Source organism: Watersipora subatra, chromosome 1 (genome assembly GCF_963576615.1).
Source record: "Watersipora subatra chromosome 1, tzWatSuba1.1, whole genome shotgun sequence".
In the NCBI taxonomy this organism is placed as follows: domain Eukaryota; kingdom Metazoa; phylum Bryozoa; class Gymnolaemata; order Cheilostomatida; family Watersiporidae; genus Watersipora; species Watersipora subatra.
The window spans coordinates 73,413,479-73,439,723 of record NC_088708.1 but is presented as its reverse complement, the minus strand read 5'-3'; the positions used below and the strand labels follow the sequence as shown (position 1 = coordinate 73,439,723).

The 26,245-nt window shown below is 38.0% G+C and overlaps 3 protein-coding genes across 4 annotated transcripts in view; all 3 read right to left on the bottom strand.

Annotated features, from left to right (window-relative positions):
• LOC137407970 (cytosolic arginine sensor for mTORC1 subunit 1-like) overlaps positions 1-6,966 on the bottom strand; it is a 36,987-nt gene extending 30,021 nt beyond the window's left edge. The window contains exons 1-3 of one of the 2 annotated variants that reach the window (XM_068094359.1): positions 6,820-6,966; positions 3,789-3,966; positions 3,603-3,667 (exon numbers count right to left, since the gene is read on the bottom strand). In XM_068094359.1, the coding sequence (XP_067950460.1) occupies positions 3,603-3,667; positions 3,789-3,961 (238 nt within the window). In that variant the 5' untranslated portion in view covers positions 3,962-3,966; positions 6,820-6,966. Of the gene's footprint in view, positions 1-3,602; positions 3,668-3,788; positions 3,967-6,732 lie in introns of both variants that reach the window. The other variant, XM_068094366.1, reaches the window with a different exon arrangement.
• Positions 6,967-15,421: 8,455 nt separating this feature from the next.
• LOC137391366 (uncharacterized) lies at positions 15,422-15,907 on the bottom strand. The gene has a single exon (XM_068077822.1). The coding sequence runs from the start codon at positions 15,905-15,907 to the stop codon at positions 15,422-15,424; it is 486 nt and encodes a 161-aa protein (XP_067933923.1).
• Positions 15,908-16,065: 158 nt separating this feature from the next.
• On the bottom strand, positions 16,066-19,947 carry LOC137391356 (uncharacterized). Its single transcript, XM_068077810.1, has 3 exons — positions 19,060-19,947; positions 17,215-17,783; positions 16,066-16,255 (listed from the first exon to the last, which is right to left on the bottom strand). Exons 1-3 carry the CDS (start codon positions 19,945-19,947, stop codon positions 16,066-16,068), a joined length of 1,647 nt encoding a protein of 548 aa, XP_067933911.1.
• Positions 19,948-26,245: the final 6,298 nt, after the last annotated feature.

Sequence of the window (26,245 nt, the reverse complement as noted above, 5' to 3'; positions counted from 1 at the left end):
TTGACCTGAAAATCAGCCTACATTTCACCTGCGTCTTATAATCGCAACATACCACGAGAGGCCATGTGTTTCTATGAAGCAGCACCGATTATCAGGCCACTGCTATACCGTATACCATGTATACGAGAGTGGACGGACACTCGGTAGACGGAAGACAATCGCGGCGATTTTAACTGTTTTAACTTCACTTATTGCTCGCAAAAATGTCTTCAGTCAACAAACGTAAGCGATTTGCATACGACGCATCTTTCAAACTGAAAGTTGTTCAATACGCTGAAACTTGTAACAACAATCGTAAGACTGCTGCTGAGTTTGGAATTTCTGAAAAACAAGTCAGAGACTGGCGAAAAATCAAACTTGAATTACTTGAAATGCCACGTCACAAAAAAGCCCGTAGGGGTCTCCAAACTTCCTTTCTTAAAGAAGAAAATGAGCTGAAAAACTGGATTCTCAATCTTCGTCAAGAGGGTTATATTGTTACCCGTTCAGCAATCCGTCTGAAAGCCAAGGAGTTGATAGCAGATCCCAGTTTCAAAGCATCAGCTGGCTGGTGTACTCGCTTCATGCGTAGAGAAAAATTAACAACTCGTCAAAAAACCAAAATCTGTCAAAAATTACCTGCTGATCTTGATGACAAAATCACTTCTTTCCAGAGATTTGTCATAAAACTCCGTCAAACTCATAACTATCCTCTCAGCCGGATTGGGAACATGGACGAAACAACAATGTTTTTTGATCTACCCAGTAACAGAACTGTTGATAGCTGTGGAACCAAAACTGTAACTATCAAAACCACAGGACATGACCGAACCCACTTTACAACTGTTCTTTCTTGCATGGCTAACGGAACCAAATTACCCCCATGGTAATTTTCAAACGAAAAACCATCTCCAAGGAGAAATTCCCACCAGGTGTCACCATCCCTGTACACCCGAAAGGCTGGATGGATGAGAACGGCATGCTCCTATGGCTGCAGAAAGTCTGGGCTCGACGACCAAATGGGACACTCCGAAATAAACGCAGCTTGCTCGTTTGGGACATGTTCAGGGCCCACCTTGTAGATCGAGTCAAACAACGTGTAACCAGAGGCTACAACACTGATTTAGCTGTAATTCCAGGCGGCCTCACCTCAGTGCTCCAACCGTTAGACGTATCCCTTAACCACCCCTTCAAATGCAGAGTTCGTGACCAGTGGACCAGATGGATGTCATCCGGTGCAGCCGAACTCACTACTTCTGGAAACTTCAAACGTCCCTCTCTCTCTACTGTCGTCACCTGGGTCAAGACTGCTTGGGATTCCATTGAAGCACCGATGATCGAAAAATCGTTCAAGAAATGTTCTATCAGTAACAACCTCGACGGAACAGAAGACGACATCCTCTGGACTGATCAAGTGAACGACACCAATGAAGACACTGATGACGAAAATGAAATCTATGACGATATACTCACCGAGGAACAAGCCAAGAAACTCTTTGAAGATTCATCTGATGAAGAAGAATTCCACGGCTTTTGAAAATAAACATTTGTCACTTTATTATACACTTACAATATACACTTACTTGTAAAAATTGCAATGAATTTCATATTTCTATGTCTGAGTGAGGTGAAAAATAAGGTAAATGGAATTATGTTTTTATTTCACGTTTTCGTAGCTTTTTATTATTGAGTCAAACGGACGCCTTTATAAGGAAGATTAAGAATGATTGCGCACTTCCAAGATATAGTCACATGACTAACAAGAAAATAACAACTAGATTCGTTTTCAAAAGATTTATTCATGACAAACAAAAACAACAAAAAAACAGCGCATGTGAAAAGATTTATTGATTCCAATTACAAAATTGATTGCCGGCAGACTTGAGTTGAATTCACTCCAGCGTTAAAACTTACACGTCAGTCAACTGAGCCCTAAAAGTGAGAAAACAATCGATTGATCGTGCGAAAATTTCACTTGTGAAGAGATCAATTGAAGTGCGTCCTATACTTGAATTACCCTTTATTCTCAATAATTGGCTGAAATTTATGCTGCGTCTTATACTAGGGTGCGTCCTATAATTGAGTATATACGGTAATACAATTTGTGGACACTTTTTTACTGATCACTTGAGATTATGGGTTGATAAAGATCATTGATAGTCCAAGTGGCGGTCAAATGGAGGTGGCGTTCAAATAAAGAGTGGCGCTCTATTTCAACCCTTCTCTCATAGTGGTGATCAAATAGAGGTGGCATTCAAATAGAGATGGCGTTCAAATAGAGGTGGCGTTCAAATAGAGGTGCCGTTCAAATAGAGGTGGCGTTCAATTAGAGGTTTTACGGTAATAAGTGTGATTAGAAGTTTGTTTCAAATATTATATGACCGATTTGACTTCCCTATATAAAAGGGATGTGAGTTTTTTAAAGATGGGAGATTTGAAACAAGAAACTAAGAATGATAGGTATATAAAACTGAGAATTTTCAAGTATTCTGTAACAAAAGGAGTCAGGCAACCAAAACTATAGTTCTTTGAGTGGTAGTCAAAATCTAACGACAGTACTTGAGGCTTTGCAATGGTTATGTCCAATATTTGAACTTGGATACACCTAAATCCAATTATACATATATAACAGTATTTCCATAAAATTGGAAAAACAACAGCATATATGGATTCAATTAATCGCACATACTCCATTATTTATAACTAGCAGATCAGATAACTTATGCCATATATTCTTGCAAAGCATTATTTTTATACGGCAAACTAGCTGATTTCTGGCTGTGCCACTAATTAAAAAAATCATATACAGCAAACGCCACTATTAAATTTTTAGCGTAGCGTGCGAATGACAGGAATCTACTTTTATATGATTATGAGTTGTGGGTCCGCATGCCTTAGCTTTTTCCACCATAATAACATAGTAGCATTACTTTTACTATTTCTTTTGACTGCTGGAAATCGGGTGTAGAGACCATGATTTCAAATGAAAACTAGAATGCGGTCGGCAATCACAACTGGCTTGTAAACTAATAAACCACGACACCCTTTCTTTTTCACACGCAGCAGCTCACTAGCGTTGTGCCTGTTCTGGTACATGCCAAATAACCATACTATGCTAGGAGCATTCCATAAAATAATTTCTCATGAGAAAAAGAAGAGAAACTCTTCAATGTGAATAAACAGAACTAAAATCACTCGAAGCTCTATTAAGTTTATTCAGATAATAGTTTTTAGGATATGGTCGCCGCCCATAACAACTTCAGACAAAGATCATCATCAAAACAATCGACTTAAAACAAAATGAACATTATTTGCATATAAGTTTAATACTAGAATAGCAAGCTTTTTAACTACATAAACGGACGGGCAATCCGTCAATTCGACTAGTTGCCGAGCAGATAATATCAGAATCACACAATGACAAGTCGTGCTCTCCAGTTGTACCGCTAAGAAACCGCCATCACCAAAATGTGCCAAACAAGGAAAAGGATAGAAAAAATACACTTTAAAAAACAATGTGACGCAAAAAGACAATTTATAACAAAAATAAAGTACATTAAATAAGTGAAAGAGGAAGGTGTAGAGTACTACTACCCTAGAGGTATCTGGTTTGTGTGACTGACCTTTGTAAGCTTCTTCCTCGACTATAACAGAATAGTCTGCATCAGTCTCCGTCACACTCACAAATCTACAGTAGAACAACTGGTGCCATTAGACATCAGATCAGAGTAACAAATGCTGACTGGACATCACATTCAATCTCAAAATACCGCCGAGTCACCAATTCATCTGGGGTTAAAATTGCTTACCCGTGTTGATTATTAGCACAACCGCCAGATAAATAGCTTTTGAAGAAAAGAACATCAATCAAAGCATGAGTGAACCTTTCTATAGCAGGCTTGGCGATGGACATGACCTTAAGCCGATAGTCAAGGATGTTTATCTCCATGCGCTCATCCATTTTAGCCCCGACATTCACCATCGCATCTAGAAACACACTACATATGATAAGATAAAAAACAGATTAATAGAAAGCTAGCTCTCACTTTGCATGTGCACCATAGTTCTGTCAGCAGCTTCTCAAACTTACATACCTGCTCCTGGTGTCATACACTAGATAAGCAGTGCATCTCACTAGCAGTCAATAATAGAACTATGGCATAATAATTATGTCTTGACAAAATTGAATGCAAAAGCTAGTAGCAACTAATACGTTGTATGGAGGTAGTAATCCTATTTTAAACTGCTTGAGATTCTAGCGAGTAAATCCCTTACTGACAGATTTCTTGTGAATTTTAGCCATGCTATTTCTTGTATCCTAACTTACTAGTAGGGTGAATGGTTTTATGAATCAACAGTTTCAGCTCGTTTCATATAAAACTGCAATGCATTAGAACCATCAGAACGATGTCTGGCAACTTGTAGCCCTAAGATTCTTGATTAGATCAATTACTAAAAAGGCATATACTTAAATAACTGATGTTCTAATAAACTTCTAAAAATTTTATGGAATGTGTGATTTGAGTTTGACAGTGTTAGCAGAGCTACCAGACGGTTGATTTTGAAAAGAACACATTTAGTCCTTATACTGTGAGAATTACAACAAAAATACTATCGCTCTAGTGCATATGATAAATTTTCTATGATAACTATTGGATTTGACAATATTATTCACTAAAAAAGCATAATCCCTAAAGCAAAAACTACAATTCAAAGAATCGTTTCACATTTGGTACTTTTCGATTGTAATTAGTTATTTAGACATTTGCTGTAAAAGTTCCAATACATAATATCTTTCATGCATAAATGTCATAGCCAAAACTACATTAAATGGCCTGTGAGAGATGCAGGCTATAAAAATGATTATACAATTCAAGAAGTATAAGTGACTCTCAACTATAGAATTAAGTATTTAGAGAACAATTTTACAATTATTATGGTCAGGCAAAATTGTTGCGGGCAAAATCACCATATTTAGGTGAAAACTTACCGCTAGAGTAGATATGCCTATATGGGCATATGCATGCACATTACAACATCAATAAATATGATGTCATACACACCGCAACTATGTATTGATCATGTGGCACCACATAGAGTGTTAAATATATTTAAAATCACTGTAGCAAAACAACTGCCGTTTGTAAGTTCCTGATGCTTCTCATGACATAACAACAACGCATAAAATGTGTGTCACATCAGGGATGGAGACACAGCAAACTTTGTTTTCTTAGGCTTACTTCTGAAGATAAAGCACTGAAGTAGTAATTCTCGTTGCATATACACATAACTGCATTCTTAACGTGAAGTTGTGAGACTGCATGATTATGATAACTCAATCACTGAGACTTAAAAGCTGGGTCAAATGTTTTAAGGTCAAAGGCTTTACATTCTCTGTTTACTAACAAACCTTCCTGTTGATCTTAGCTTTCTAGTAGTTATCACTCAATTGTTTGCACAGTAACTTTAGCATATACTAGAATAATGCCACATTTCAAATCTACCTGTTGTTAGAGTTTGTTCCATAAAAATGTCATATTGTATACATATGTACCAAGTACAACAGTATGTGCATGTTTATACTCAAATGGTACTCTTCCAACATTTCGTATTTTACAATAGTTTGATAGTTTTACACCTCATCATTAGCTTTAGTAGTAGCGCTTTATTCAGAATTCTGACTCTTGTATGATTTAAAAATATATAGCAATAAAATTTGGTGTTTTAATGATGTCGTGTATCATTGCACTTTAATCCATTATCGTCTGAGCATTTTTTGTACATAAATTTGAGCTCATGCCATGTCATTGAACATGCAAACAAAAAAGAAATGTGTTAATTAACTGTTGGCACGGGAGTTTTATATACATGTATATATCTTTGAATGCAAGTAACTTTTTTTTCATACCCATTGTGCATTACATAAAACGAGTTTAATGTTATATTACAAAAAACGAGTTTAATGTTATAAGTTCAACTAAACATTGGCATGAAATGAATGCTGACTGAGATTGAAAATGTGTCAACAACGGTTTAAAAAAGACTAATCATAGTGCTTTAAATTATCTGTAGCGTTGAACTCGGGTGGAGCTAGAGACAATCAAATATAAAAATCAAAAGTGATAATCAAATTTACATAAAAATCTATTTAATGGATCGAAACTGAAGAGATTTGATTGAATAATGCTTGTCATGAGAGGTGAGCGATGGTTTAAGTTTAGGGAGGAAAAGAATGAAAGATCTGCGACAGCCAAGCCTAGAGGTTGAGCTTTCATCGAAAAAATAACAATCAACAAAAACTAGTCGCGCATAAACGCATAGACAAAATCTGCTTCATCAGTATATTCTGGAGAAAACAGGGAAGCAATCACTTCTCAGTCAGTCTAGCAACATATTGCACAGGCCTTGGTATTGTTGCAAATGTTACTGGGAAACAGATCATTAACGATAGCGGGACGATAGCGCCCTTCGTGATAGTCTAGTGTCGCGATATCAGCTAACTTATTTGCTCCACGAGCTTGTTTTTTGAATTCTTTAATATCGCTTGTAAACCACTATACATACGTGCTGGCACAAATTAAAGAAAAATATATATATTCACTGGCTATTTAACCACACGTGTTTATACAAAGAAGGCTCGAATAACTACATATCAACAAATAAATTTACTTAATATGCAATAAATTGTTTACGTGTTAAATGATATATAGTACAAAAAATTGGCATAAAGGTAATCTTAAATACAATATTTACAGAGAGGTAAAATAAATTTCTACAAAAATAATGTCCTGCGCGTGTATGCCGCATTGACCATCACGGCCCCTCCCCTTGCATACTTACGATCATCAATCTTTAAACGGTTTCCGTTCCAACTTAACACCAATTACTTTGTTGATGGCACGAAACTCTCGCAATTGCAGCAACCTAACTAAACCACGCAAACGTCCTGTGTTTTAACCAACCGGCATAAAAGAACCGATCGATAGACAATCAGCTGTTAATTTTGGGATTTTTCCATAGTTTTCCAACCTTGAACTCTTAAATATAGATATAGGTCAAGCATAGTGGAAATAGTGGAAGCAACTCTCATTTATCTGCCTTAACTTGTTGAAATATGAATCACCAGAAAAAATGTCATGGGAAGCCAAAAAAGCCATTCCAGGTAACGACCATTTCAATCTTTTAAATGTAGCAATTTGACAACTGTTAAATATAAACTGTAAAAGTAATAAGCACAAGCGAAATATAGGGTATTGTGTATTTTATTAGCATTGCTAATAAAGAAAGGATGGGGGTAAACAGACACATAGCCTTAACATAGTGAAAGCAGGTTGCTATAGATGATAAATTTGCATGAACTAAAATTATTCTATATTTAGAGTTTCTTTTTTCTGCATGATCATTGATAAATCAAATAATACATTGTATTACATTGTTTGAGCTTACACTTGTGTTAGTGGGTTATGCTAGATTGATATTTTGTGCCTTTGTTGTTGAAAAATCTTTTTATGTTCAGGTATGTTTCTTTTTTACACATCATGCTTTTTTATACTAAGAAGAATCTATTTTATGCTAGTATTGTGCTTAATTTCTGACATATGCAATACATACTGACAATACATACTACATTTTGACATGTGAATCACATAAATTACAGTGTATTGACTCATGATATTTAACCCTTTTTGGATTATCAAATGCGATTCAATACCCATGGTTAGCAGACTATTGGAACAGTTGAACGCTCCCTCCTTATTTTATATGCGAAGATCACCAAGTTTATTGCTTTCACAAAGCTTTTTATATTTAGGTTTGTTAGTGACCGAGCAGTAAGTTACATGTAGCTAGAGTGATAGCCAATTTAACTAAATTTAACCTTAACTGACAGTAATGTTAAACTATACAGCTTTGCCTCACAGTCTCTCTACCTTATCGCCTCCCTTCCTCTTGATATTTTTCTCTCATTTCTTCATTTTGTCAATTCCTCTCTCTCTGTATCTTTTCATTTCTCTGTCATTTTATCTTTACTTCTTTTTCAATTCTATTACGAAGACGTCAGGTATAAAGATGAAAGCTGTTGGCCAATCAAAAATTTCCACTATACATGTAGATATGTATCATCTTTGGCAATCAGTGGTGAAGGGGAGAGCGATTTTGTGAGAATATCACCATATGACACTGCACGGTAAATGTACCACCGCACGACACCACATGGTGAATGTTTCACCACATGACACCATATGGTCTGTGTAACACCACACGACACCATATGGTGTGTGTAACACCACACGACACCATATGGTTGGTATACTACCACATGACACCATATGGTGAGTGTACTACCACATGACACCACATGGTGAGTGTACTACCACATGACACCACATTGTGAGTTTACTGCCGCATGACATCACACAATGAGTATCACCATATGACACCACATTGTGAGTGTTCCACCACACGACACCACCTTGTGAGTGTACTACCACACGAGACCACATTGTGAGTATACTACCACACGACACCACATTGTGAGTGTACCACCACACGACACCACATTGTGCGTGTACCACCACATTGGGCGTGTACCATCACACGAGACCGCATTGTGAGTGTACTACCACACGACACCACATTGTGAGTGTACCACCACACGACACCATATTGTGAGTGTACCACCACAAGACACCACATTGTGAGTGTACCATCACACGACACCACATTATGAGTGTACCATCACACGACACCACATTGTCAGTGTACCGCCACACAACACCACATTGTGAGTGTACCATCACACGACACCACATTGTGAGTGTACCATCACACGAGACCACATTGCGAGTGTACCACCACACGACACCACATTGTAAGTGTACCAGCACATGACAAAAAAGAACATGAAATAAAAGTAAATAGTCTTTGCATGATGTCTTAGACAAAATTGTTTAAGAATATCTTCAAATGGTTTTGAAAATAATCTTGAATTGAGAAAACTGCAAAATATATTGATTTCTGTCTCATAATTCTTTTTGACTTACAGTAATTACCTTGTGATGAGTTGGAATATTGTATTTTGTATTTTGTGTCAACACACAATGTCACAAGTTTCATTAGCCAGATATCATTGAATTTTCAATGATATCTGGCTAATGAAATATGGTAGACACATTAGCAAGGCCGCGAAAAACTACTGAGAGAACATCAGAGTTATTTATTAAAGTCCATACCCTGACCACCTGTAGACATACAGGATAAATCTTAAGACAACAAACAAATATGAAATTGCTGGAACAAAAACTACAATTTTGCAAGAATTCTATTAACTGCAATTTTTCTAAAACTTTGTTAGCTTCCCTGTAGTAAAAGTGTATTAAATTATAGCAAACAAACTTTTCTTCTTATTATAGTAATAAGAAGAAAAGTCTGTTTTTATCAGCACTCGTAAATGAATTAATACCTTTGAGACTATCATGTCGTGCTATAATGTCATAACCGAATTCAACATAAAGGAGTTATCCATTACCAATCTACTATCTACCATTACATCTACTATCCTAAGGAGTCTCAACTACATAGAGAAAACAAAGATTTTATAGCATTCGCCCTCAAACATCGCATCAAAGTGTGAACCAGGTTTGCTATCCAAATATAACTGCTCTTTGTCCAGTGTGATGACCACATAACCCAATACAAGCCTTAATTGCCTCCAAGCTTGACAAATACCTCTGTATGAATTGAACGGCTTGAAAACAGAAGTGAAAAGGCTAAACATACTTTGTATAAAAATACTCTGACTTTATCTTTTCCATTCCTAATTTTCCCTTTTCAAACTCCGCACTGTACAGCTAAGTCCTGCACGCTATTGTACCAGATGTCGAGAGCTACTGCAGCATTATATTTATAAAGACAACTGGTTCTATTTAGCGTAGGTTACTTGTGCTTCTTAACTATTTGGTGGAGTTTGCGTTCTATTCGTTTACCTCGTGAGTAAAAAGAGGCATTTAGTGATTGACAAGCCTGTCTCCTTTTTTATCATAGATTACCATATTTAATCCGTTTGTCATCAATAATTGAAGTCTGAACGACTATTGATTAGTACTTGATTTGAGTTTCTACCAATTATTGCGCTCCTTAACAATTCATCTGGAGTCTCAGCTTTTGTGACAAGCGCTTGGGAGTTTGTTGTCAACCCCAACTAAAGCATTCTAGTATAGCAATCCATCCTTTAGAACATAACCCGCTCTAACTGAAGGAGCGCAGCAGTTACCTATTTTATAACACAATGTATGCGCATTACCAAATATACATGATTTACAGAGCAAATTAATTTTGAAACTTTTAGGTTTTGTTTAGCCTATGATCTGAAGCTTTGTTTAGCCTATGATCTGAAGCGCAGTAGAACTGTCGGCTGTTTACAAGCACAGTTATTTGTTAGAGGCTTATACTTTGTAGAAGGCGTACTGATTTTGAGTGTACTTATTCAATACTACACCATACAACATTTTAGTGCTTTGGGTTGTGTCTCATTGAAACTACAGAAACTTTGGGGTAGAAAACTGGTGGTGCGTCTCTATGCCTGCCACTCATGAGTTGTTTAAAAACTTTTATGATGTCCATCAAGTTTTGCTCTTTTACCTTTTGATATTTTATTGTATACCATAGAAAAAGCTTCATTGACGTTTCATGTTTTAGATTAAAAAGTCTCTTTAATCTAGTGCTAGGTTAAAGAGAATTTGTAATCTAAAACTAGTGCTAGAATCGACCTAATGTCATTAACCTAGTCAATGACATTAGGTCAATCATTCTCAGGTGTGGCATATAATATATAAAATAAGTTGGAAGAGAGATTTTTCAACCAGTGGAATTTAAAAGTTGTCCCGCCATATTGGCTTTTTAAAGAATTCCCGCAGACACAATGTTAGAGAGTTGAGAGTGGCAAGTAGTACAGATGTATATCTTTGTAATAGGTTGCCTGGAGTGTCCTAAAAATAGTGACACAATTTTCTGAAAACTTTGTCGGAATACACAGGGCTCAATTAGAGCTAATAGAGTGCAAGAGGTAAGTTTTTTCAAGCTAATTAACGGCTACAAGAATACCTGCACTGCAGTGCTCATTGATGTTGCTCAAGTTTATGATCAACAGTCTAAGGAGAGTGTTTGCGTGTCTTTATTTATTATCCTTATAGACTCCAAGAATATGTTATATTGTGTCATACAGTATAACAGTCTACAGGTTTAATTTATCAGTGGCTTTCATCACCCATCAGTGGCTTTCTCTGACAGAGTTCGACGAAGCTGACTTTTCTGGTGCTGACTATTGTGAGATATATGAGGTTGAGACTGTCTTGGTCCAGGTTTAAGAGTTCTGCTCTGTTGAGATCGAGTTGGAGTTGTTTTACTTCTCTCCTGAGAGACCGTTGAAGATTTGGATGCCGACACTGGCATATTAATGTTAGGTTAATAGTAATTATCTCTTACACTGACAGGTAAGGATATGGTGTTGAGAAATGCTGTCAATGTGTCTGGGCTCTTTTGATCTTCTCTCGGAGTATTGAGGGCTTTAAATCCTGTCAGCTTACCACCTGTCCAGGCAACAGTACAGTGTTACGATAAAGTCTGTTGTCTACTTGAACCAACATTTAGTCCAGTATCGCAGGGTTAAGCCTATATCTGTCTGCAATGCTACCAGATGCCGCATTGATGGTTGTACTATCTGGTTTTCTTTCAGTGTCTGTTCGCACCACAGGAGTTCTCTCCGGTAATACATCCTTCTATAAAGTTCTGTGTGTTGCGTTGTAGGTGTGAACCTATTTGGCCTCGTGTTCAGTTTCAAATGTGCGCAATCTCTTAACATAAAAATCACTGTTAACTGCCTAACCAAATGAGTTCATAATCCTACCCATTATGAGTTGTACTAAAGCATACTCATTTTTAATGGGCTATCATTATATAACATCACAGTGGAATCAATATCGATATCCTTTGCTGCCAATTTCTTAAAGGGCTTTTCAGCATACCGTTGAGTTGAAGGTTTTTGAGAATTCATTCGATGTTTCAAACCCAATTCTTTACCAGTCTGGCGAACTGCTCTGGGAACAACTTGTGGTCCATTATCAGAAACAATAATATGTGGAACACCATAACAGATAAGTCTGTGAGCTGCTCTGCATAAGTTTGCTGTTGAAGCCTGGGTGAACTTTTCAGCCACCTTGAAGCAACTGTAATTGAGATTAAAAAACCCTCATTTTCATTTGTAATGCAGATGAATCATGGCCAACCTCTACCATGCACAATCAAGCATAACTGTTGGTATCAGAGGCTCAGTAAGTACTTTCCTGAATACAGTACATGTTTCACAATACTTGGCAATCTTCTCAATTTTCTGAGACAAGCCAAGCTACAAAACTAACTTCTGTGCCCTGTGAATGCGTTTGTTCTTAGTTCTTTTCTGGACCTTGTACCTCTATGCCCAGTTGGACATGCTGACATCTGTTTAACCGCTGTTGAAGTAAGTTCATCTTTGTAAGAGTTGTACACCCTCAATGACTGAAGTAAGTTTTTGTAGTCAGGCGAGCTTAGTACCGCATCAGCTGATTACTAACTGGGCTGGCTTCGAAAGCAATCTAAAGTGATACTTGCCGGGCATTAGACATAAGTAGGTCTTCAATCATCTCTTCCACGAGTAGAAGTTCAATGTTTGAAATTTTTTCAGTCTTGGGTGCTCTACTTAGAGCATCAGTCATGACTAGTTTCATTTACAGTCTGTAATGTACATCATATGAAAACCTCACCAATTGGAGTCAGAACAGCTGTACGTAGTAAAAAAGTTTATACCACTACTTTTTCGCTATTAGCCACACCACAGGTTTATGGTCAGTTTCGATTTTGAAGTCCCTTCCAGTGAAATAATAATGAAACTTTTCGGCCACCCAATATAGCCAAAGCTTCTTTCTCAATATGTGCATAGCACTTCTCAGTGTCAGTAAGTGTTTGTGAGGCTAGGGCAATGGACTTGTCACCATCATCCATGTTCTGAAAAATTGTCACTCCTAAACCATAGGAGGAGGCATTGGTGGAGAACCATGCTTCTGTATCAAAGTCAAAAGTTACAAGGAATGGGAATGTGGACAACTTCTGCTTGAGGAGTTCGAACTCCAATGTCATCTCAGGTGTCCCAAACCAGACATTGTCTTAAGCTCGAGTAGGGACCACAGCTTTAAAAAATGGTCTGCAAGTGTCGAGATAACTTTCTAAGATAGTTAATTAGTTCAAAGAATCTTTTCAGAGCCTTTTTGTACTTGAGTACTGGAAAGTTTTGAATAGCAGAGATTTTTTCAGGATTCACATGAATCCCTGATTTTTCAATAATATGACCAAGAAAGCTGAATGGATTGTGAAACAATTGACATTTGTTCTTTTTTAATGTAATTTCTGCTGCTAAAAGTTGGAAAAAAGGTTCCACCCCTTTCTTAGAGTTTCCTCTTTGACTTCTGTATGACAGAGGATATCATTCATCTGGCATACTGCACCCTCCAAAACCTCCAGAGCTTTTTGCATTTTTCTTAGACAAATCTTGAGTAGAAAACATGCTACATGACAAGAGTTTGTAGAAATATTTCCCAAAATGTTGTGATGTATGTGATTAACTTTTGAGACTTTCCCTCAAGAGTAGTTGCCAATAATCACAGTTTGCATCTAATTTGGAGAACACGCCAGATTTTTCCAGACTAGCCATGTTTTTGTCTGTAACAGGCATTTGGGGATAAGATCTCAGCACAACTTTATTTAAGCAATTAAAGTCAATACATGTTTGTATCTGTATGCAAAAATCTTACCAATCAGTTGGTTTAATGTTCTGCATAACACCAATTTTTTCCATTGTGTAGAGCTCCTCCTGCGAAGACCAGTGCCTTGCATCAGCTAGTCACTTCGGAGGAGCCTGAGCAAATGGTGCTATCCCCTCTTTGAGAGTTATATTAACATCTGGCTTCATTGTGCCTACACCAGTGAAGAGTGATGGAAATTTTTTTTTCTGGCTCAGTCCAGAGACCTCAGCTAACCAAATGCCTTCAGCTTTTTGATTGAAGGTTTGCCCGAAAGTGACCAAGTAAACTCCTTCACTACGAAAATATCCTCGCTTAACTCCTACCTTACTTTCACTTTACTCAGGCCATGCCAACCACAGTCAAACACGTGTTCCAAGTGCCAGTTCACACTTAATTGGTTTCAACTTCAGCTGCAACAGTTTTTCGAGATGAGTTGGAATCACTGACACTGCTGCTACTGAGTCAATCTTGAAACTCACTTTTTGAGATTTTTTCTAAGCTCAACATACCATGCATTCAAGGTCTCAGTCACTGTGTTGACACAATTGATGGAGCTACCATCTAGTCCTTGTGACATTCCAAGGTACACACTGTCGACGCTGACTTCATAGTCATCATCTTGGACTTCATGCATTTTAGCCTTACCTCCACTGTTATGGCTTCACCCCCAGATACTCGAAGGAATTCAAACTGATGTCTATTTATGAGGTTTATTGAACAATGTGAAAACTAAAATAACATAAAACGTACTATGAGTAGATATAATGAAAGATTAAATTTTTTAATTAGCACAATATGCATTCTATACATGAATATAAATGCTCTAATAGTAACATTAGACTCAAGAATAGTAAATGATAAAACACAATAATAATACATGAAATAAAAGTAATCATTGTTACCTTGAACAACCTTCTGGGGATTCCGTAATAACTTGATTCCAAGACTTGTATTTGATAGGTATAGAATATGTGTATATAAATATAATAATAAAGCAGACATATATATTCGAGAGTTCAACAATTCCACATGTTGCATGTGCAGTAGCTAAAGTTAAAGTGATAGTTGTTGGAAGGCAAAAAGAAATACCATGAATCAAGTGTTTTGCAAAATTAGGCAGTGAAATCATAAGGCAGCCGGATGGCAACAGCTTGGTTGACAAAGAAAATAAATGTTGCAAGTGGCAAACAATGCTATTAGATGCCCATTACCAAATTTTTGCCATGCAAACAAGACTGTCATAATGCACCAAAACTGAAGTGGTGAGGTTTCACCAACGTCGATCCTACACTCCCACCTGAAATTTCACCCGGTGTCATCTCATACCCATCTACGAATCTTGATATGCTCTTACCAGTGTAACTAATTTTGATACAGGTCGAATCAGATATTGCCTTTTGTTTTTATCTTTAGGGTATTTTCTGCTGGCAACAAGAAGTTTTACAGACCGTACTTGTTTATCATGATACTTGAAGCATTCAGTAACACGTGCCATTCTCCACTCATTCCTTGCTACATCATCATCACACAATGACTATGTTACCTACATTGATTTCTGGAGTTTTGTTTGGCCAATTTTGGCGTGATTGTAGGTCTAGAGGGTAATGCTTGCACTAGCGTTTCCAAAATTCATTAGCTCTATGCTGTACTGCTCTCCAGCGCTTGCGAGAGTAGACTTCTGCATCTGAAAAGTTACTAGGTGGCGGAAGCACCACATCTGACTTCATTGTTAGTAACATGTTTGGGGATAGAGGAAGATCATCACTGCACACTGTGGTTAGTGGTCGACAGCTGATGATAGCCATAATCTCATAGAAGATTATTCTGAGTAAGGCTGTACTAACCCTCTCACTATGTTGGGGCCCGAGGCCCTTTAGAACGTTTCTGATGGAGCGTATTTGGCGCTCCCAGACATCTCCCATGTTGCTTGAATGAGGAGGATTAAATTTCATTTTGATTTTCATACTGGTCAGCAAGTTACCTTGAAGGTCTTTTGATGCACCAGTAAAGTTGGTGCCCTGATCACACTGTATATATTGAATTGGTCCTCGGATGGCAGTTACAGCTTGTATAGCATTTATGAAACTGTCAGTTGACATGTCTTTAAGTAGCTCGATATGGACAGCTCTTGAAGTCATACATGTCACAATTAAGCCATAGTGCTTTTACTTTTTTCTACCATCCTTAATCAAAAAGGGACCAAAGCAATCTAAACCACAGTGTGTAAAGGGGAGTGCTTCGTTAACCCTAACAGAAGCTAATGTGGCTTCCATGGCTGACCACGAATTCTCTTGCATGTGACACAGCCGCGAATTCTAGAGGAGACAGCGGATCTTCCATCTGGTATCCAATAACCTTGAGTACGGAGCAGTGCAAGAGTTTGTTCAGCACCTTGATTTGCTGTCTTGCAATGAAAGTAGTCGATCATCAGATTTGTGAGATGGCTCCTGTTTAAAAGAAGCAAAGGGTGTTTTTCTCCAAATGATAGAAGCTCACTGCTTTGGAGCCTGTATCCTACTCTCAGAAAGCCTTCCTGAAGGCTCAAGGGTCAAGTTTGGATATTGAGGTTTGCGTTGCTACACATTTCGCGCCTTCTAGTTTCTGTATGTCAACTGAGAAATTTTCAGACTTAACCAGAGCACCAATAGCAGCCTGCCTAAACTGTGCTGGCTTCTGTTGGCTTCCCTTTGTGAGACAACCTTGAATTCTAGAAATGATTCGCACTGCTTGGTCTAGGTGAGAATAACGAGTTATTCGTTCATCAATGCTTGCATATGGTGGGTCGAAAATGAGATTGCTTTAATCTCTTTGTCACTCGACGATATCTGATGTTTTGGTTGCTTAGGCAGACTGATTGGTTCAGTCCAGAGAAATTCTGGTCCTGTGAACCAATTGGAAGATTGAAGCCTGCATGGATTTAGCCCATGCGATGCACGATCAGCAGGATTTGTCAGTTAGCACATGGAACCACTGTTCTGACTTGCTATGATCACGGATTCTTTCCACCCTGTTAGCCACGAAGGTGTGGAATCTAGTTTCTGTATTTGTGATATAGCCAAGCACTACTTCAGAATCAGTGTAATAGTAGGTTTGTGCATTAGGGAGATCAAGCTCATTGATTAATTTTTGTATAAGTGTTACAGCACCATGAGCTGCCTGGAGTTATAATCTGGGTATTGTGATGGATTTAACTGGAGTAACCTTAGCTTTGCTGCTAATTAGCGTCACATGCACTTTGTTGACCGCATTCACAGATCTTAGATAGACCCATTAGCCATATCCTTTTGTACTGGCATCACTAAATGTGTGGAGTTCCATGCGTTTAGGTTTTCCAAAGTTGGTTGATATGTAGCACCTAAAGATGCTGTTATTTTTAAAATCCTTCCAGCCATTTTTCCATGCCAACCAGCTCTTTAGGGTAGGTCTATCCAGGGCATCATCCCAGTCAAGCTTTCGTTTGCATATGTCTTCTAAAATTGACTTGTCCTGCAGTAATACTGGTGACACCAATCCTAGTGGGTCGAATATTGAGGCAACATTAGACAGAATTCCTCTTCTAGTATTAGGTTTTTCTATCATGTTAACTTCGTACTGGAAGCAATCTTGCTCAGAATTCCACAACATTCCAAGTGTTCGCTCAGTGGGTAGAGCTTCGACATTTAGGTCTAGGTTTTGAAAAGAACTCATCTGCTCGGTTTTCAGAAATGCTTCGACTACTTCCCTGATGTTAGACAGAACTTTGTGGAGGCAACCATTTTTTCCATGACAGATTTCTATAGCTTTGCTAAGAACCTGAATAGCTGTAGTTGGGTCTGCAACACTGAGAATTCCATCATCAACATAAAGGTTTTCTGTGATGAACTCTACAGAATTTTTACTAATCTGGTCTTCTTGGCTAAGTTGATGTGCTATGTATCGAAGACCATAGGTTGCACATGCAGGTGATGACTTGGCTCCAAACAAATGAACTTTCATCTGATAAAGTGCAGTGCTACCTTAATCATTAAACCAAAGAAATCTAAGATAATCCTGGTCTGTGTTGGCTACTGTGAATTGGTGGAACATGCTCTCAATGTAACATGTTATAGCAACCTGATTCTGTCAAAAGCATAGGAAAATACCTGTAAGGCTATTCATAAAGTCAGGGCGCTGCATAAGGTAGTCATTGATAGACTTGCCATCTGTTGTAGCACTTCCATCGAATTCTACTCTTATTTTGCCTGGCTTTTTGGATGCCAAACCTCAAAGTGAGGAATATACAAAGCATCTCGCTTGTTATACCCTTCCTCTGGAATTACCTCAGCTTCGCCATTCTGTATTAGATTGCTCAGAAATTTATGGTATTGCTTCGATAGGTTTGGATCTTTTTGAAGTTTTCTTTAGAGAGTTTTAAATTGTCTCTTTGCAGTTATCAGGTTCTTGTTTATGAGAAGTTTTTCTTTTAGAGGTAGTGGCATGGTAACATAACCATCCAACATGTGTGTTTCCTTTTTCATAATGCTAAGAAACATTTGTCTTCAGTTGATGCAGCTTCTTTGTTGTCAGCGAAGTCTTTAAAGCCTTGGCTGAATGCTGCAAGTAGTCTGTTTATTTGCTTAGAAGTTTCAGTCGTGCATTTAAATGTAACGACCTTTTTCTTTGAATCATGTGGGAGTTTAGGTGTATTGTGCATTGTTCTGTGTGTTATTAGAGGCTGCGTATTGCCTAATATTGAGCATCCAAGATCTGTTCTAACAGCATACGATTCAGAGTCGCTTCCAGTTTCAATGATCTGGCGCTGTCTGAACATTTCCTGGAAGTCATAGCCTATGAGGTGTCTCACTGGTATATTAGATTGTTTTTGGCATTTCTTGAGATACTTGAAGCAGGTGTGGCCAAGATCCATTCATTTCTGGTTTGGCAATGTGAGTCATTTGGGCTGGTATGTTTTTTTTAGTGTAAACCGTGTGTCAATCATATATCTGTTTGTCATTGCAGCCTCCTACAGTTAGTCCTGTTACAATATTGCAATGTACTGCCACATCGGTTTCATTAATTGTGGTTAGTTCTAGTTTTGTGGAATGAATTTCAGGCTTTAGTTCATCAACTTCTAGATCCAAAATGAAAGTTGCATCAGATTGGGAATCCATGAGCGCGTATACCAATACCTCCTTGTCTGTGAGTGTTTACTTGAGACCCATACTGGTATGGTCCATGACAGAGGTATACTGATTTGTTTGCTTGGAGCTGCATGGCTTGCTTTGTTACAGACCTTGTTTTCTGTGGTTTGACTTGGTTGTGTGTTTTTTGAATCCGAAGTATTGTCAGACTTTACAGGATTGTTGGGCTTGGTGTCAGATTTTCTGTTGATCTCAGAAACAGCTTTATCTTCATGTTTTCCATGCAGAACTGTAGCATGGGCTAGCTTGCACTCTTTGCAAACAGCTTTGGAAAAGCGTGACTTGAATCTATGTCCAGTCTCAAGACAGCCAAAGCACAACGATTTTTCAGTTATGAAGTCTTGTATTTCTTTGTGTGTCAACTTTGCTAGGAAGAGACATTCTGCAGTTAGATGTTTAAACCTCTTGTCTTCTTTTGAAATGCAGTATTGACATTGGAGCTCAGTGGTGTTTGATTTTGCTATAGAACTGTTAGTAGTAGAAGTAGGTGCAGCTTGTGTTCTTGATTCTGCCTTAATTGAAACATGAACTTGGTTGTTTGACTTTGGTTTATCCTGTGATTGTGACCTTTTGTTCGGAGTTGCCTTGCTTATGGATTTTTGGGTGGCTGTTCTATTCCGCAGATTGCTGCAGGCATACTTAGCTTTTTTAGCAATGAACTCAGCATATTTTTTGAATTTTAGGAAGGCCCCAGTTTGAGTTTGGGTATCTTCTGCATGTCGTACCCACCTGTCTGAAAGCCAGTCTAGGAGAGCTCGAATAATGTTTCTGTTCTCCCGCTTTTGGTTGAGAACGTTGAGACCTGGTATACTGTTCATTGTACTAACACATGCATTCAGGAAATAGCTATAGTGCTTGAGAGCAGAAAAATCTCTTCCTGAAATCTTTGGCCATTGTTCAAGACGGTCTCTAAATTTTTCTTCGACCATCTTGTCTGCTCCATATTCTGAATGAAGCATATCAAGCTTCTTGGTAAGCATCATTGGAATTGAGGGAGAAAAACTTGCTTATGGCTTCTCTTGCCTCACCACTGACATATTCTTTTAGGAACTGCAGCTTTTTAATGGTAGAGTATGGCTTCATATCTATAAGAGCTGCAAGGATATTTGCCAGTCATTGTATTTCAACGGATCTCCGTCGAACACCTCTGATTTAGGGATATGAGCCCTCTCCATTGTCATTTCTTTGGCCATGGATTCATCGACTGCTTTGGCTATCGCTGTAGACAGATCAACATTCGGTGAGATGTCTGGCTTTTCTACAAGCTTAATTGGCTGGTTGGTCAGTGATTGAGTTTGTATTGGTATTCTGCTTACTTGAGCCTGCGATGCTACATCTGACCTCAAACCCAGCACTCGTAATTGCAATGCTTTGGATGAAGGACGCAGCAGAGAGTTTCGCATATATGCCTCCTGCTCTTGCTCTAAGGCATCTTCATAAGCTCTTTGTCAAGCCTTTTCAACTGCAACCTCAGCCTGAAGCTTCATTTGAGTTATGCGGCGTCTTTTGAGGATCATGTCTTCCTTTTTCTTCAGCTCAAACAATGCCAGGTCTTCTTCCATTTGCTTGGCTTCAAGTTCAATTTGAAGCTTTGCTTTTGCAGCAGCCACTTTGGCTGCAGCCTTAGTTGCCTGTGCTCTGTAGTATGAAGAGCTATGTGATCTGTTAGTTTGAGCTGTGTAAAGTGTGTTAGATGATTGTGATTCAGGTACACAAGACAGAGACTTGTTCATCTGAGATATGTAGGTCTTAGATCTAAGAGACTGTGGCTTGATCGTGTGGGTTAAGTGTGGCTCTAAAATTTGTGAATGAAATGTGATCAATTTTGACTCATGACTGCTTAGATGACTTTATTGACTCAGGCTTACCTGCGCAAGGGTAGCGCTGTAGAATGACCAGTAGGTGATTGCACCAAGGGTTGTTTGCACTTGCGTGACCTACTATCACAACTACCTTTGCTACTTACTAAGTCAATGCTGTGATCAATTGTGTTCTTAATATGGCTATGTGATTCCAACAAATCATGTGCAATGCTTGACATGCTTGTCTGTTTATGGGCATACGAGACGGGCTCGTATTGTCTATCAACACCTGATTGTCTGACAGATGAATGATCTTTGACCTCTGACATGTTACTCAGCAATTGCTTCACTTGTGTAGCATTTTTTTACAATGACCATTCACACGGTGGTCGATCTCTCTCACCAACTTCTTGAGCTTTTCACTACTTGCACCACACTCCCTCACACTTTCAAAATCTTCATTTGCTCTCTCAAATTGCTACTTTCCACTAATTGTTGCTGTAATTCTACAAGGCGTGCTCCGCTTACACCAGCTTCAATTTCTCTTAGAATCAGTAAATGAAATTTAGACTGTATTTCAACAGCTACTTCAACATCATTTATTAATAGTTGTGCCCTCACGCACTGTGACACACGTCTATCATCAGTAGCTGGCAAAGGAATATCAACTTGCTCAGAACTAGTCATGGTTAAAAATAGCTTTGACAAGAACTGGTAAAGCCAGTCAGAGCTGTTTCGTAATATGAAACGACAGCACATATCGCCTATCAGTAAAGAGCCTATCAGCAAGTGCACTGATGACCCGTGACCTCACTTTCGGCAATATGACTGTTTTGGCATAGTTGAAACTGCAGTGTTTTGAGCAATAACAACAAGCCAAATTTGAGCAAAATAATGAACTCTGCTAATGACTTTGTGAATGGTTTGTGTCACACTGCAATGCAGATGCCTAGGCTATTAATAGTTAATAATAGCCTAAGCATCTGCATTGCAGTGTGACACAAACCATCCACAAAGTCATTAGCATAGTTCATTATTTTACTAGCAAATATTTGGTCACTCAGGCTGCCTTGTATGGTATCACCGGCACAACTATACAATGAAAGCTAAAATAATACACTCGTAAAAATATGACTAAAAAAAGATTGCAAATCCTAACAAAATGTAGGAAAGTAAAGACACTAAAGTATAACAGCAGTTCACTACTAGTATAAAACAATGGTCAGGCTGTTCTAGAAATAACAATACAAATTCTAAAACTGCTGACTTGGTTCGAGTTTCTAAACTCTGTCATGATCTGACAAGAACTCTCTGTAGGAAATGATGTGGATGTTGTTGTACTATTCTAAAACTGTTTGATTCACGAAACCAAGATTGATGCTTCTTAGCTTTGTATGACTTCATCTGTGCATAGGTGTGGCAACATCTTTGTTTCTCGTCTAGTCACAAGTTTTCATTGTTACGGCTTCACCCCCAGATACTTGAAGGAATTCAAACTGATGTCTACTTATGAGATTTATTGAACAATGTGAAAACTAAAATAACATAAAACGTACTATGAGTAGATATAATGAAATGTTAAATTTCTCAATTAGCACAATATGCATTCTAGGCATGAATATAAATGCACTAATAGTAACATTAGACTCAAGAATAGTAAATGATAAAACACAAGAATAATACATGAAATAAAAGTAATCATTGTTTCCTTGAACGACCTTCTGGGGATTCTGTAATAATTTGATTCCACGACTTGTATTTATTAGGTATAGAATATGTGTATGTAGATACAATAATAAAGCAAAAAATGCTGCTTAGCAGATATATATGTTCGAGAGTTCGACAATTTCACATGTTGCTTGTGCAGTATCTAAAGTTGAAGTGATAGTTGTTGGAAGGCAAAAAGAAATACCATGAATCAGTTGTTTTGCAAAATTAGGCAGTGAAATCATAAGGCAGCCGGATGGCAACAGCTTGGTTGACAAAGAAAATAAATGTTGCAATTGGCAAACAGTGCTATTAGATGGCCATTACCAAATTTTTGCAATGCAAACAAGACTGTCATAATGCACCAAAACTGAAGTGGTGAGTTTTCACCAATGTCGATCCTACATCCACATAGCTTGGCCCAGCCTAGGCCAAGCCTAGGCTGGGCCATACCTTGACCCTTTTCTTTACATTTTGTACATTGTAAACTTTGGGCATAGTATCGGCCCTAAAAGTGTTTGTTCTTGCAACAGCTAGGACATGGTTTGTTGAGGTTCATGCTAGATGCTTCAGGTTGAATACAAAGCGTTTAACTTTTTGAATTCAGAGTCTTAATGTAAAGTTCGGTACATCAATGAGGCACTTGCAGAGCTCATAATCTCTTACACCTTCTACAACACTCACTCCAACACAACTCCAACTACAACAATTCTATGACACTCACTCTGTACTTGCGAACAAATAATGGACTGATGGACTAATTTTCCTGGTTGTTGAACTATCTTGTTAAAACAGACCTCTCCCACATGCTAACTCTCTCCTAACTGAGCTATATTTCGGCAAATTTGTCACTTCCGTAAATTTTTTAAAATCCTGTTACAAAACAGCACAGAAATATGCTCCTCAACTCGGCTGGCAGATTTGATTCAAACGCGGTACAACGTTATGAAGCTCACCTTGGACTTGGTTTGTCTGTCCATCTAGCCAGGTCTAAATCAAGCACTCAAGTAAACTTTCCTCTGATTCTTGCCTTTCTTTGACTTTCCTCTGATGTTCTAACTATGCCCACCTGGTAATTTCTGTTAGACGGCTTGGGAATTCATAGACACCTCCACACTAACAATTAAACAATACAATAATGAAACACCACAGCACAAGCAAACTTACATTAAAATAGAATGTCTTGAGAAATATTACACTACGATGTCGAGTTACAATAGCATATAGGTCTTGTTATAATGACGAATAAGTGTGATGACCAAAACTTGATGCTCATATACATGTATATCTTTAACGTTTATTCTGAAGTTTCTAAACTGTTAGCAATTCTGTATAGTTGTAGTCTGTAAGCTATCGAAGAGGTTTCGGTTAGGGTTCTTCATGCTATAAGTTACAGGGTTTGAGTCAGCCAGGTTAATGGCTTAGGCGGATGATGGAAGGTTAGTCAGTGTAAACGAAGTAATGTAGTGTTGATCACTACTTTTTTATGTATTTGTGTGATGATCATGTTTGCATTTTCAAGTGTATGCAAGTCCATAAATGTCTAGATTAATGATTTGTTATTGACTTTAGTTACAACAAACTGATATATATCCTCGTGTTTTTATATGTAATAGCTTAGTTTTCCAAAATAGATATGTAAATTGTACTTATTGTACATTACTATTTACTTCACAAAGACTGTCTAGGCGTAGACGCAAAATTAAGCTATTTAAAAAGGTAATTAACTATTTAAAAAGGTAATTAATTATTTGAAAAGGTAATTAACTATACCAATGCCTAAGTCTGGCATATAGTAGAGCAGGAACATAAACTTATCTTTCAGCCTTTTCCTTCGGAGGGTGGGCTACTCAAACAAAAATGTTTTATAGTCAGAAATTTATGCTGAATTCATTTATAACGTTTCTACACCTATGTGTTTGCACATTTCTGAGCTAAAGAGCACTTTTGAAATGGGAGGGGACAACTCCAAGTTTGCTTAGAACACCTTACATATCAGACAAAGAAAACTATTTTATAATCTCGAAAATTAATAAATGCTTTTATTTGAGATTAGGTAAGTCAACTGTCAGCATTTCTTAACCCATGCCAAAGATGCAGCAAGACTGCTTGTTTCACTGTATTGATCAGTCTGTGAATGAAACCCTAGTCAGAGTGACTAAACTTCAATATGAGACGGCCAAAAAGTTTTCAAAAAGATGATTGATATTGGAAGAAGAGAGCATTCAATATGAAATTGCTCAAAAAGTGCTAAGCATTGAGAACTTTGATGAAAGTTCAGACTTGTTATGTCATTATGCTTGTCATAAAAAGTACTGTAACAAACTCGTCATGGAAAGAGCTGAGAAAAGACATGAGAAGAGACAGAAAGAATGTGATACAGCAGAAGAGGTGAAATTAGATATTTATAACTTTACAAATTCATGATGATTACTCCATGATGATGGTACTTTGGTGGGAGAAAAAGAAAACATTTTTATTTTTGTCTGCACATTTTGTGAGCAACAAACTAACATTTTGCAGTTTACATGACGTGTTATAGCCTACAATTTGGACATAAATTTATAGATAAATTACATGTATGATCCTTCCTTGGTTTTCTGCATATGACCACACAAACTACGCTAGATATGGCATGCTGTACTATGCAGAGATGACTAATCTGAAAGTATCGCAGAGCAAGGTGTATGAGGCTCTTATGAAGAAGGGGTATTTTATTTATCAATCACGACATCACTGCCCATTCAGCTCTATCGCTTGTGATCAATCTATTGAGCAAACAGTTAAAAGAGACTCAAAGTCTCACGATGGTATCATAGGGTTTACCAGGAATCATCGGCCTCTCAACGCTGGACTCTATCTCACCCGGAACAAACAGCTGTACATACAGACATGAAGAAGATGCCAGTGCCTGGTGATTCGGATGCAGCAAGTTATGAGATGCGTGAAAAGGCATGGAAGGCTGATGAAAAAATGAAGGAAGTCATGAAAGACTCATAACAGCAAGAATAAATCCGTTTGTGTTTCAAACCACCAAGCTAGTACATATTACCAGTGGTGCAAAAGCCTCCATAGAAGAAAAGCAGGATCTTGAAATGTCAAATGTGATAGGAGAGAAACAGCTTTCAGAATTGGTCCAGAAGAGATTAAGCAACCAAGAGATTTATTTCAATGCATCCTTCAAGTCAAACAAGCTCAAAACCTTCACCACATTACTATCGGCTAAGAAGAAATCAAAATAAAAAGTCCTAGAGTGTTTGCACAGACTGTTTGAGAATTTGTTAGTGATAAGCCAACAGCGTAACTTGGATTTGAGAAAAGTGTTATCATTCTCTCTTGGCAACATCAGCTGGTCCCTGGCTAACTATGATGGCTCTATATTGAAGACTGCCAAGTCGGCTCTGATGGCTGCTGTTGAGGAAGATGTTGATGATCAACCATCAATCTATGTTAACCAGGATCAGCTACCAGTCTTTGACGCTGTTGTGGTTGATGCTATGAAAGTTAGACCATGAAAGCTCCTCCAACTTTTGGCATGGTTGCAAGTCAGCTTTTGCAACGAATAGTTAGTATTGCAAACGTGTATCACACATGGATTTTGTTTGTGACACATATCCTGATATCAGCATTCAAGAAGGTGAGAGAAGTCGTAGAAGTGTGAAAGGAAGGCAGAAGGTTGCTGTGTTTAGTTCGAACTAATCAGTGCCAACAAGGTCTGAATTTTTAGCAGATGGCTCAAACAAGACTGCCCTAGGGAAATTTTTAAAGG